This window comes from Malania oleifera, chromosome 3 (genome assembly GCF_029873635.1).
Source record: "Malania oleifera isolate guangnan ecotype guangnan chromosome 3, ASM2987363v1, whole genome shotgun sequence".
Classification (NCBI taxonomy): Eukaryota; Viridiplantae; Streptophyta; class Magnoliopsida; order Santalales; family Ximeniaceae; genus Malania; species Malania oleifera.
In genome coordinates, this window is record NC_080419.1 from 92772752 (window position 1) to 92787040 (window position 14289).

Consider the following 14289-nt stretch of genomic DNA (forward strand, 5'->3'; position numbering starts at 1 on the left):
GATTGTTACAAGAAGGATATGAATGCTAGCTTTCAGATTTTTGAAATTTTCAAGAACTGCACCTGGATATTAACAACAGCATTTCTTGTGAAAACATCTATGTTTGTATAATAACTAATATTTAGCTGATTTATGAATTTTATTTGTACTAATTGAATATGTTTAATACAATCATTGTACTGTAGATATTGCACCGTAGACACCGCATAGTTGTCATTGATTTATTTTACAATATTTTAGTTCTAAATCTTGCATTGTTATGTCTATTAAATATCTCTGAAGTTTTGTGAAAAAAATTCCATGCTTTACTTCTAATTTCCATCATTTTCTAAATGGAGATTGAGATGGCATTGGCATCAAAATTTCCGTACTTTTCAAAATATGTATCTGACATCTGGATTCGATGTTCAACTAAATGTGTGTGGCTATTAAATCAAACAGAACCAGACTGTCAAGTGCTTAAATCATCACTTTCCACGCACAAGGGTGCTTTACTTTGTAAGCGTAACGTAAGAATATTCAGGTTGTTGTGTGCTACTAGGATTAAATTGAACCAGACTGTCAAGTGCTTATATCATCATTTTCCCTAAGGTTATTTCTTTATTTTGTAAGCATCTTTGAAATGCCAAATGAAAGATTCTGTTGTATTTCTCTACTGTCAAGGAATTGAGTCACATCATACAATGGGGATTTTTTAATAATTCACTTTGGTGGTTGTCGTAATATAGCTCTATTATACCATGTTAGTAATCTTTGATTCTTTACATTATATCACAGCATTACATAAATATTAATGTAGAAAAATATTTTGGCCAATCTGTGAACTATTGGGCTTTTGAAATTTGAATTTGTTGATGAAAACTGTTTTCTAGTGCCGTAGGTGCTTAGTTGTTATCAGTGCTCTACCTGGTGTAGGTAGTGGAGAAAAGTAAGGGGTCGGAAGCCATTTGGAGGATTGATGCATTACAAAGAGTTCTTAAGGAAGTACACTCTCTTTTTGTTATGTTTCATGGATCTATAAGAGGGTTGCTTGAGAAGGATCCTGGCGGAGGACTTGTTCGTTCCCATTTGTATTCCTTCGTCATGGATTATCTTAGTGGTAACACATTCTTCAGTCAGTCATAAACTAAGATTATGCTAAAATTTATATTTCTATTATATGTAGTTTAAATTATTTCATTTGAAGTCACTAATTGTCAGCATATCAAAAGCGGTCTCCATGGGATTTGTGCTGCTGGGGTAATGCTGAAGTTGCTGTATCAAATGGTCTCCATTGGATTTGTGCTACGGGAAATGCTGAAGTTGCTGTATCTCACACCTTACATATGATTTTTCTTTGAGGCAGATTTTTTTGTCGGGAAGAAACTGCAATTACCATCCTTCCGGGACAGTTTAAAGGAGCGTGGAACTGTACAGATGCTGACTGTGGGGCGTGAGGCTGCTATTGAAGTTCAGGTATGTCTTTAAAAAGCATCTAGAATACTCCAAAATATATGAATTACTTGAGATTCCTTAAATTTTCTCTCATTATACATGATTATTTTTATAAGAGGCTCTTGTAAAACTTCAGGAACATAACTTCTTGAACGTTGGTGAATTTTTATCTTTTTACTTACAGTGGTTTCTTAAAGACTTCTGCTAGGCTTCTTTAAAAGTGCTTCTTTAGCTTGGAATTCTGTGGAATATAGCCAAATTATTTGTTGTGTTCTTTCAAGTTCCCTTCTTTTTTATAAACCAGGAAAACATTGGCATTAGAAGTTGGGGTAGGCCTAAAACAAGCTGAGCTATTAAGAAAGATTTGAAAACAGTTGAACTTTCTGGGAGATATTGCTCTGGGATTTGATTTGGTTGTTGCTATTGTTGTGTAGCCAACCCTGCCAAGAAAGATTCGTCAACATGGGCATGAAACACGAGTACAACCTGATAAGAGCAGCTGTGACTCTAAAGATAATGTCAACAAAGTTAAAGAACACCACAGCATGTCAATTGTCAAGTTGACCATCAAGTGATGAAGATGTGTCTGTATATCACAATGAGTTGTGGCCTTGGTTACAAGTCGTACATTTGATTTAAGCTGCTTTGAGGTCTAGTAATTATTGGGTTTCCTGAGAATGTGGTCTGGGAATCCCAGATATGTTTGATTTTTCCTGGAACCATACTCTTTGGCCATTGATGGTTCCCTGGGAATCCTTATTCCCACCAAATGTAGGCATTCCATATTCCTAGGTCCTTGAGTGACGTTGGATTCATGGATTTGCATGGGAATATGATTGGTTGACAAAAATGTCCAAATTGTTTGAATGAATGAAATGAAATTATGAAATTACCCATACCTCTCATTGTAAAACCAATATTTTATATATTGAAAGGTTAAATATCAATGTCAATTGTAAATAATGAGAAGTGTGGAATACTTGCAGTTTTATGGGGGTTATGGTTGGAGTATAATTTGAGGATATTCAATGGGAAGAAATTAAATTGGGTGCTGACTTGGGATAAAATTCAGTGTTTAGCCTCACTGTGGTGCATTGGTTTGGGTTTTTTCAGAGCAATTGGGTCCCATGAGTTGCGTAGAGATTGGAGGAACCTATTGGCATGTTGATCTTTTATTTTTGGGTATTTATTTATTTTTTTCCCCCTGGATTGTTCCAGGCCTTTTTTGGGAGATGTCTCATTCTCCCTCGCGTGAATTCTATTCCTATTAGTGAAATCTTCTTTTACCATTGTTGAAATGTGGAAAAGAAAACTGAATATTCCACTAACTTATGAAAAAATTACATCCCCCTTAAATAGATGATAATTCTCATCTAATTACTAGGGATATTTACAACCTACTGAAAATAGAATATCCTATTTAAAATGGAAAGCAGTAAAATAGGAAAGAGTATCTACAAAATCGGGTAATATGCTACCCAATAGGATCATGGAACGAAAAATAGCTACCAAATCAACTGATTTGTTAGCTGTAAATCTCCTAAAGATCAGCCTCTAATAAAGGCTGACAGATATCTAATAATTCTACACTCCTCCTCAAGTTGGGCTGTAAATCTTGATTAGGTCCAGCTTGGAACTTAGATCATCAAATTTCTTTCTTGGCAGAGCCTTGGTAAGGATATCAACTGTTTGGAGACATGTAGGCACATACAACATCTTGATTATTCCTTCCTTTATTTTTTCTTTTATGAATTGTCAATCAATCTCCACATGTTTTGTTCTATCATGATGCACTGGGTTCTTTGCAATGCTGATGGTTGACTGATTGTCATAGAACATCTTCATGGGTTCTTCATGTGAAATCTTTAATTCCTTTAGAGGCCTTCTTAGCCATATTCCTTCACAGATGCCGTGTGCCATTGCCCTGAATTCAGCTTCTGCACTGCTTCTTGACACAACTGATTGCTTCTTACTTCGCCATGTAACTATGTTTCCCCACACATATGTGCAGTACCCAGAAGTTGACCTTCCTTGTATTGATCCTGCCCAATCTGCATCACTGAATACTTCAATATCTCTTCTTTGATTCTTCTAAAAAAAGAATCCTTTACTTGGTGTTAGCTTCAGATATAGTAGGATTTTATAAACTGTCTCCATATGTTTTTCATTGGGATTGTTCATGAATTGACTCACCATACTGACAGAGAAGCCAATATCAGGCCGGGTGTGAGACAAATATATAAGTTTTCCAACTAGTCTTTGATATCTGCCTTTATCCACTGGTGCACTGTCTTCCTTGGTTCCTAGTTTGGTTGTTGAATCCATAGGAGTATCTGTTAGCTTGCATTTGAGCATCCCAGTCTCTTTCAAAAGATCTAGAACATATTTCCTTTGGGAGACAAAGATTCCCTTCCTTGACCGTGCCACTTCCATGCCTAGGAAGTATTTGAGATTCCCAAGGTCCTTGATTTCGAATTCTTTAGCTAGAAGACTTTTGAGACTACTCATTTTCTCCTTTTAATCTCCCGTTAGAATGATGTCGTCCTCATATACAATGAGGATAGAAAATTTTCCTTCAGGGGAGTATTTAACAAATAGTGTATGATCTGATTGACATTGAGAATAGCCATACCTCCTGACTACCTTTGTGAATCTCTCGAACCAGGCTCTTGGGTATTGCTTGAGCCCATATAAAGATCTTCTGAGTTTGCAGACTTTGTTGTGTGTAGCTTGTGTCTCGAATCCAGGAGGAATTTCCATGTAGACTTCTTCAGCTAGGTCTCCATTGAGGAAGGAATTCTTGACATCTATTTGGTGAAGCGGCTAGTCTAAATTTGATGCCATTGATAAGAGGACCTGCACTGTATTTAACTTGGCTACAGGCGCAAATGTCTCTTCGTAGTCGATTCCATATGATTGAGTGAATCCCATTGCTACTAGCCAAGCTTTGAATCGGTTAACACTTCCATCTTCATTGTATTTCACAGTGAATATCCATTTGCAACTTACTGGACGTTTTCTAGTTGGTAATTCTGTGATCTCCTATGTTCCCTTTTTTTCTAGTGCACTGATTTCTTTCTAGACAACAGACTTCCATTTAGGTTTACTGAGAGCCTCTTGTATGTTATTAGGATCTGGATTTTGTCGAGGTTGGCAACAAAAGATCTAAAATTCGATGACAGCCCCTGATATGACACAAAAGTGTATATTGGGTGTTTTGTGCATGATCTCTCACCTTTTCTCACAGCAATAGGACAATCACTATCATCATTAGTTAACTCATTATGGGAAGTCTCGGGATTAGAGTTACCTGGTGGATTTTCACTTGATCTAGGGTTTGGATTAGACTCTTGGATTTGCTCAAGGGTTGCTTGTTGTTCTATCTCCTTTTAGTTCCTTCTCTTCTGTGAATAGGTAATCAACTCATCATTTTTTGTTGGTTGAATAGTGTCCAGATGCTGATATTTCACGGGAGATTCTAAGAAGGGATGTGAAGGAGAAATGAAGTCAATAGTTGGAATAGATTTAGAACTTTGTGATAGGTGAGAAGGGCCAAAATCAGAAGAAGGGTGAGATAACTCTTCAATATCCTAGAACTGGAATTCTTGTGTAATCTCCCCCTTAATTTCAGATGTGGGGTAGTATGGTTGTTGTTAAAAAAAGGTGACATCCATGGAGTGATAAGAGATGAGTCAAGTGTTGGGGAAGGATTGAAGTAGAGTTTGACAGGGAGTTTGGAATTTGAGAACATGAGAGGGCATCCTGTTTATGAGGTAGGCTGCAGTGAGAATGGCTTCACCCCAAAAGTGTTTTGGTACATGTGTAGAGAACATGAGGGAGGAGGCAACATCTAGTAGGTGCTGGTTTTTTCTTTCGGCAATTCCATTTTGCTGAGGAGTGTCGACACAGGAACTTTGGTGTATTATACCTTGACTCAAGAGAAAATCATCAAGAATGGATTTGAAATATTCTTTGGCATTATCAGTTTTCACAATCTGTATTTTTGCTTGGAATTGTGTTTGGATCATGGTGTTAAAATTTTTGAAAATCTGACCTGCCTTTGACTTTTCTTTCATGAGGAATATCCCGGTAAGTCTAGTGTGATCATCTATAAAAGATATAAGCCAGCAAGATTTAGTAATATTCTTGATCCTAGATGCCCCTTACATTACTATGAATCATTGAAAAGGGTTGGGATGCTTTGTAGGGTTGGTTGGGATAAGAGTTGCGAACATGTTTTGAAAATTGACACACCTCACGCTGAAAACCATTTGGATTTTTATTATTGAATAATGAAGGAAAGAGTTTCTCGAGATACAAGAAATTTGGATGTCCTAACCTATAGTGCCACAACATAATTGCACTATCATTATTAGAACGAATGACAGCAAAATAACTTTTGACTTCTAGACACTAAAACAATTGTATTTGTGAGTTGTTCCTTGAGGGTGATCATTAACCTCGAGAAGATAAGAGCCCCAAACACATCTTAGCACTGGCAATCGTCTTCCTAAATCCAAGACTTGAAATTCACACATAGTTGGGAAAAAATTTAGTAACACAATTGAGATCCTGAGTGAGTTTACTAATAGACAGTAAATTGCAATCCAAATTTACCAGTAATAGACCTGAGTTGAGTGGTTCGGTTTTTTGAAATTTTAACAAAACCTGTACCAGCCACCTTTGAGAGTGAACCATCTGCTATCTTGACTATTAAATTTTCATAACAAGGACTATATGTAGAAAATTTTTTTCTATCTCCAGTCATATGGTCCGATCCTCTTGAGTCTATAATCCATGGACCTAGCTTCTCCTTTTTGACATTAAGAGCACTTAAAAAATTACCTTTGTGTGCCAAAGGACCGGTACCAACCACAGTAGTAGGGGCTGCTAAAGATTGGCTGAACATTTTCTGCAATAGTTCTAGTTGCTCCTTGCTTGGTTGAGCTGCAACTCCTGAGAGATAATCATCCTTTCCCTTTCTGCATATAAACATCATCATGGAATGGGACCATTGGAGATAGTTATTCCCATTAAGTTTGTGTCCTGTAATGGGCATGAGGTTGCTATCTGAACTGCTGCTGTTGCCTGAGACCGTAGCTTCCTGATTGGCGGTGATGTCTGAGACTGAAGAGGTGGAGTCGCGTCTCCCGGTGGCCATACCATATTTGGTCATATGGGAAGATTAGGGTTCAGAGGATGCTCTGATACCATGTTGAAATGTGGAAAAGAAAATTGAATATTCCACTAACTTTTGAAAAAAATTACATCCCCTTTAAATAGATGATAATTCTCATCTAATTACTAGGGATATTTACAACCTACTGAAAATAGAATACCCTATTTAAAATGAAAAGCAGTAAAATAGGAAAGACTATCTACATAATCAGGTAACATGCTACCCAAATCCCCTAGGATTGTGGAACAAAAAATAACTAACAAATCAATTGATTTGTTAGCCGTAAATCTCCATCAGCCTCTAATAAAGGCTGACAGATATCTAATAATTCTACAACTATCAAAATAACAAATGTAAATTATGAGGAATTTATAAATAAATTTAATAATTTAGTGTATTTTGTTAAATACATAAAACTATATTAATATAGTGCACATGCATGTGTGTTTGTGTAGTTCATAATAATATTAGGTGAGGATGTGCGTGTGTAGTTCATACTACTATTAAGTGAGGAGGCTGCTTCTGTGTCCTCCCTAAAAAAGATCCCTTCCTTAAGCTACTTTCACAGAACTAATCACTGAGTAGGAGTTTAAAGTGGATCGAAACTTAAATTTTTAACTTCAATTGTCACAGCCACGTTTTAGCAGTTCTCATAACGAGAAGTGTGTTGTCATCACAACAAATGAAAATGCGAACATTAGTCATTCCATCAAGCATGGAGAAGAATAGGAATAGAAATTCCCTAGGGGAAAATTGGAGGAATAAGCATCCCTTATCTATTCCACGTTATAGGTAATGAAAACTTTTGCATTATCATTTGCCAGATGTCGAAAACTTTTTCTTTTGTCAGTTACAATTTCCCATACTATGGCCATTCTGTTCCTACTAATTGACATTCCACAAACCAAACATAACCTTAGAGTCTCAACCATCCACACAAGTTCATATCTACTAGGCCTTCTAGGACGATGCATTAGATTATTTTTATTTAGTTGTTCAATTTAAGCTAGTGATTCGTTTCACGTTTAATTCCTAGTTTTACTTGTTCTGTGTCCCAATTGGTTTAACTTGTTCTGTGTTCATTGCTGTTATCCACTCTGTTGTTTTATTCACATGTGCTAGTTCTGAAGCCATAAGAAGCAAATAATATAAATGTGAACTTGCATTCTGTCTTCTCCCTTTTGAGATGCGAATAAAATAAATTTGGACTTGCATTTTCTGCTGAAATGGTGTGGGATTTGTGGTAATTGAGCTTGAAGTTGTGCAAAAGTGTTAACTTGAAGGATAACGTCATGTAAGATGGGAAGCAGGTCATAAGATGGACTACTTTGACCCGATTTGGGTATCAATTTCAAATAATAGGGTCAAGGCATTGTTGGGTCCTAAACACAAATGTGTTTATTTTATTTGTAGTAGGTTCTTTTGTTATTAGTATTTTTTTTTTTTGGGTGGGGGAGGATGGGGGGTGTTTGTAGTAGATGTTTCTTTTTGGGGTTCATTTGTAATTGCATGTATCTTCAGAGGTTTATATGTAATTTCATGTAATTTAGAATTTCTTATAAATAGGGCATTAAAGCCATGCATTTTTTCTTTGGTAGCCATGCAGTAAAGCCATGTAAGAGTTGGTTTTTGTTGAATTGGAATTGAAGTGAATGTGTTCTCCCAACCCCTTCAAAAAAAATATTATCTCCCCCCAAAAAAAATGTCCTCTCTCCTGCCCCCTCCCCCCCTTTTTCTTCCTTCCTCCTTTCCCTCTCCTCTCCTTTATTTCTCTTCCAATTTCTCCAAGCATGAAAGCCACCCCCCCAGCCCCCCCACCCAAATAAAAAAAAATTATACCTCTTATTTCCTCCTTTTTTTCTTCCTTCCTTCTTTTTCTTCCCCTCCCTCCTCTATATTTCTCTTCAAATTTCTCTTTTGGCAGCAATTCTCATGGTGTTCTGTATCATTTGCTCAAATTTTTCTTTGCTGTTAAGCATCATTTGGTATCCGAGCAGGATAACTTCTATTCCACCCATTACACTGCTCTAGCTTCCTCATTTCATGTCATCCCTTGAATCCAACTCCATTTCTATCAAATTCCACAGTCTGTTGATCTGTTCTCTCTTTCTCTACAATCACTATTTCTCTATAATCATTGTTGCATATAAGAAATTACAGTATTACAGCAGATCTCTTCATTTGCAGAATAGTTTGAAATTACAGCCACTACCTGTGTCTTGAACACTGGTTTTCAGGGTATATTTTGCAATACCACTACCATCAGAGACAGAAAATGCTGAACAGTGGATCCCCTAAAATTTCATCTCTATCCAACCACCTGTGTGGCCCTGCCACTAGCAAAAGAAATTCAAGCTGTTGCCACTCTTAATCGCCCGTTTCCTGTACTTTTCTCATGACACCACCATCACAACTGCAATTGCCACACTCTGATCTACCCATGTCTTTAATTTCCGTGAAATTATTGAAATTTCCATCAAAATTTCTGCTTCCCATCACACACAAAATCGAAATGGCAGTCAATTCTGTCTCGCTTAATGTCTGTTGAAATTTCAACAAATCATCTAGAGTTATTCAAAATGTCAAAATTTTACGAAACTTGTTGAAAATTTTTAACTATGGAATGAAATTTCTTTGAAATTCAAATGTGAAATTTAGGTGCAAAGTGAAATTTCTCTCTTAATTATCTTATTTTTTTATTGAAGCAAAAGATTATTATACCAGCTTCTGAAATTATATGAAAAATTATACTTACTACATTTTATTTATGGTCATGTCTAAATTATTTTATTTTTATAATAAATAATAATTAATTGATTTATGAATTTCATTTATATTAACAAAATATGTTTAATACACATTTTTATTACAAATATATTTAATACACATTATATTATGATCATGTATTTTTGAATTTCAGTTATATTAACAAAATATGTTTAATACACATTTATATTACAAATATATTTAATACACATATTATATTATGATCATGTATTTTTGAATTTCATTTATATTAACAAAATATGTTTAATACACATTTATATTATGAATATACTTAATACACATATTATTATGATTATGTTTAATACACATTATATTACAACTATTGTACCTCATACACAACATAGATGAATTTAATTTGTAACATATTGGTCCTAAAACTTACATTATTATGTCTATTAATCATTTTTAAAGTTGCAAAAGAATTTCATGCTTTACTATTAATCTCCATCTTTTTTTTTTTTTTTTCAAATTGAAATCAAAATTGAAAGCAAAATCAGAATTTCCATACTTTTTGGAGCGTCGAAATTTTAGTTGAAATCAAAATTTAAGACTTTGGATCCACCTTTGCTCCAATTTTCATCGTTCGAGAGTTGCTGCTGTCAACACAAATTTTCATCTGTTCTGCAACTTCAAGAGCTGTAAGATATTTGCATCCTGCCACAATATTTGATTTTTCCTGCAAAACTTAAAAGTATTGGAAGTTGTTTGATTAAAAAATTGATTGTTTTCATTTGATACACATTCCGAGGGATCAATAGGTACTGCCAATATCAAAATTTCTTGCTCCAATTCGTTAGTTCTAGAAATTTCTTTTATTACCAAGAGATACTCAAAATAAAAGTGATACAGATTATAGTTCTTGAGGAATGGGAGTTAAGTTTATGGTTTTGCATTAGTAAATTGAGATTTGTGGGCAATTTATGTTTTGGTCCTTAGCGACATATAGTTGCTGTAGTTGTATATTAAAGAAAAAAAGTCAGTAGCATGGTGACTAATGTTGAGTTGTTCAGTACAAAACACGGAGAACTATCGCTAATGCTTTGAATAGGCTGACAAATGAAGTTGTGGCTTTGGGTGGAAGTCCCATTGATTTCCCTACCAAACTAGAAAGTGGCATAGTATAAGTTTCTGTTGCTCATACTTTTGAGTTGTGTGAAGGCTGAAATTGATCACTGTAATGAGAGAACTAGATTGGAAGTTTCAAATTTTAATGGTGATGGTTCTCTCAATGATTTGATGATAGGGTATGTCTTTGGAGTATTATTTCCAATGGTATGAAATAGGTTCTAATGTTGTATTTTGCTGCATTGAAATTGAAAGGACCTGCTTGAATTTGGTGGACTGAACAACATGAGATGTTTATAAGAAGGAAAATTTGGTGAGTAGAACATGAGATGAGCTGAGCTGAGCTGAAGTGAGCCATGTAGGAGCAATTTTTACCTTCTAATTACTAGCTGTGTGTTTGTATGTAACTCTTGATTTGAAGCAAGAAGAAATGACTGTGGCAGATTAAACTACTAGGTTCTTTTATTTGGCCACTTGTGCTGGTGGCATAGAATGGAAAGAAGATGTGATGGTAGCTTTCCACACTAAAGAGTTGAAGCCTTCTATTGCCTTCAAGCTTGCTGCATGTCATCTCATTACAATTGATTGTCAATCAGAATGAGGATATGCAGTGTAATCCTCCTAGAGCTACATATCCTTTGGTTTGAGAAGACTTAGTGGAGTTGTGCATGAGGAGTCAGCTGAGCAGCTACCCTTGGAAGAGACTTGAGCATTTTAGAACAACTTCTAAGGTGCAGCCAGCAATCAAGTACTTCAAATGTCGGGGTTTTGGGCATTGAGCCACACAATGTCTTAATCAGGGCATGGCTATGGCAAAAAAAGGAAGAAGATGATGATGCCGTCCAAGTGATTTGAAGTTGAGATGCAAGACCCAAATGAATCATATGACAATGGCAATGTGAAACGCTATTTAGTACTTTGACCTAATACCTATATTCTCTTCCCACTAAGTTGAAGAAATTGAAGATTGGAGACAAACCAGCATCTTTCAAAATCAGGTGATTTGTCACAAGTGACTTTGATCTTTGGTTGTTGATCTAGGTAATTGAAGTTGCGAAGAAGTTAAAATTGGAGTTTGAACCACATCCTGGTTCACAAAAGTAGCTTGGGTGAACAATACCAGCTTGAAGGTCTATGATTGTTGCTTGCTTACTGTTAGACTACACCTAAAAGCTTAAATTGTTAGTTTATGGGCCAACAATGTATATCATGCTTTAACAATCCCCCATATGTGCAGCCCAATAGCATGTGGAGAGATAAACAAAGGATAAGTAATACCCATTATAGGGAATAAAATAATTTTTAAACATCACACAAGTGACAAGACTAGGACCCATGACCTCTTGGTAATGAGCTTTGGTACCTTGTTAGATTACCTAAAAGCTTAAGCTAGGTTGTGGGCCACCAATGTATATCATGCTTTTAACACTTAGCTTCAAGATTGGTTCAATTGTGGATAGTGGAGCGAGGTATCCTTCCTCAAGATTTGTCATATCCTTTTGGGCCATCCATGGTTGTTTGATAGGAGGGTAAACATGATACTATGAATCGACATGAAGTACAAGTTGATGCCATATCAACTTCTTCCACTCATCAAATTGAAGCGCATTGGTTCCTTTCTTATGAAGCAAGATGATTCTTTTCATGGTGCTGGACTTTGGTCCTTTCCCAACTTGATGGGTCAAGTTTTTCAACGAGGTGGGAGTTGATTTAGCGTGTGGGCGGGTAGTTGGATGGGTTATTTTGACCCAATTTGGAGACCAAATAGGGTCAAGGGATATTTGGGACCTAAACCCAAATTTGTTTAGTTTGTTTTTTTATATATAAAGAAACTTTATTGAAAATAGAAGAAGATACAATTGAGAACAAGTTCTCAAATAAACCTTTTAAAAAGCTTGCACTATAAGTCCAAAGAGAAGCCAAGTATCATATCTTAAATAATTCTACTGACAATCTCTTCCTTGTAAGAATTCTAACATTTTTTTCCCGACCAAATGGCCCACAATCAAGGTCTTAAATTTTGATATTGACTAAAATTTTGAAGCTTCAAAAGTATAGGAATTTCAATTTCAATGTCAATTTCGATTTCAATTTTAAAAAATGATGGAAATTAGTAGTAAAGCATGGAATTCTTTTATGGAACTTTAGAAATGGTCAATAGACATAACAATGCAAGTATTTGAGCTAATACATTATTAATTAAATACCTCAATAATAGCTATGTTTTGTACAAGGTATAGTGGTTGTAATATAATGTTTGTATGAACCATATTTAGTTAATTTATTTAAATTTATAGACTCAATTAAATATTATTTCTTATACAAATAAAGATAATTTATAATTAAATATATAAATAAAATGTTTTTGCTAATATCTAAATTTAATTTTTCATATAATTTCGAAAACCCTTTTAATGACCTTTGGTGTCAATTAAAAGTAAGATAAATTAAGAGAGATTTTCACTCTGTGCTTAAACTTCACATTTGAATTCCAAGGAAATTTCATTATAGTTAAAATTTCGACAAGGTTCATCGAAGTTTGTAATTCTGGGCATTTTTACAAGGTAGCAAATGGGAGGAGGAAGAGCGTATCGAGGAGCTGTTTTTGGACCTAGTTGAGGTGGTGAGAGGTTAATCTCAGATTGAACTTACTAATTTCTACATAGTTCTGTTATTTGACGATATCCCAAACACATTGATGGTGGAAGGCCTTGGTTGGAGTCCCATAAATGAAAACTCTGCTCACTAGTCAAAAAGGCCTTTTGAGGTTGATGAAATTAGAAAAGTGGTCTTCAACATGAGTAAACACAAGGCTCCTGACCTAGATGGCTTTTCGATGGCTTTCTTTCAAGACAATTAGGGAGTGTTGGAAATTGATATCCTAAAAGTTTTTAATGAGTTGCATCATAAAGGCGTGGTGAATGCTAGTTTGAATTCCATATTTATTGCCTTTATTCCCAAAAAGGACAGAGCTAGAAGAGTCAAGGACTTTGATTGATCACCGTTGTTATCGGCCTATGTATAATCCTGCCAAAAGTCTTTGCGAATAGACAATTTTGGACAACGCTGTTACCTTTGTTCAATTTGCTCTTATCCTTGAGAAAAGAATCCTAGATGTGGAATTGGTGCTAATGAGGTGGTAGAGGATGTGTGGAGGAGGGCTAGAAAGGAGGTTCTCTTTTAATTGGATTTCAAGAAAGCCTATGATGGGGTCAACTGAGGTTTCTTAGACAAGGTGTTGGGCGGAAAATGCTTTGGGGATTGGTGGAGAATGTGGATCAAGGTTTGTTTTAGTTCGTTCCATCTATCTGTCCTTGTGAATGGTCAAGCTAGAGAGAGTTTCAGGGCTTCTGGAGCCCTTAGACAAATCCATTCTCCTTGTAAGTAGGTTGCTTCTCCACGCTTAGGTAATATAGGCGATTATAGGTTTGTTTGTGGGGAGGGAGGATGTGGAGATCTCACACCTCCAGTTTGCTGATGATGCCTTTTTTTCTTGGAGGAGAGTTCAGATGAGTTTAAGAAAGCCATTTTTTGCTCAATGTCTTTGAAATCCTAGGCTTAGAAACAAGTGCATCCAAGAGTGGCATAGCTAGTATCAACATGGGGAAGAGAGATCTTTAGAATTTTAAATTGATTGCATTTTGTGACTTTCTTCAATGGCCCTTAACCTATTTCGACCTCCTCTAGGAGGGAAACCAAACTTCAAAACCTTTTGGGATCTTGTTTGAGAAAAGGTGGCTAGGAGATTGGAAGGTTGAAACTTGGAAGAGGGTATATTTCTCTTTTGGGGGTTGAGCCACAATACCTCACTCTTTAACATAGTA

The 14289-nt window shown here is 35.7% G+C and overlaps 1 protein-coding gene across 13 annotated transcripts in view; it reads left to right on the forward strand.

The window, feature by feature from the left end:
- LOC131151725 (vacuolar fusion protein CCZ1 homolog B-like) overlaps positions 1 to 14289 on the forward strand; it is a 75549-nt gene that overhangs the window by 13273 nt on the left and 47987 nt on the right. For 7 of the 13 annotated variants that reach the window (XM_058103112.1, XM_058103113.1, XM_058103115.1 and 4 more), the window contains 2 exons: positions 916 to 1099; positions 1346 to 1455. In XM_058103112.1, coding sequence (XP_057959095.1) covers positions 916 to 1099; positions 1346 to 1455 — 294 coding nt within the window. Of the gene's footprint in view, positions 1 to 915; positions 1100 to 1200; positions 1240 to 1345; positions 1456 to 14289 lie in introns of all 13 variants that reach the window. The other 6 variants (XM_058103106.1, XM_058103108.1, XM_058103105.1 and 3 more) reach the window with 1 other exon arrangement.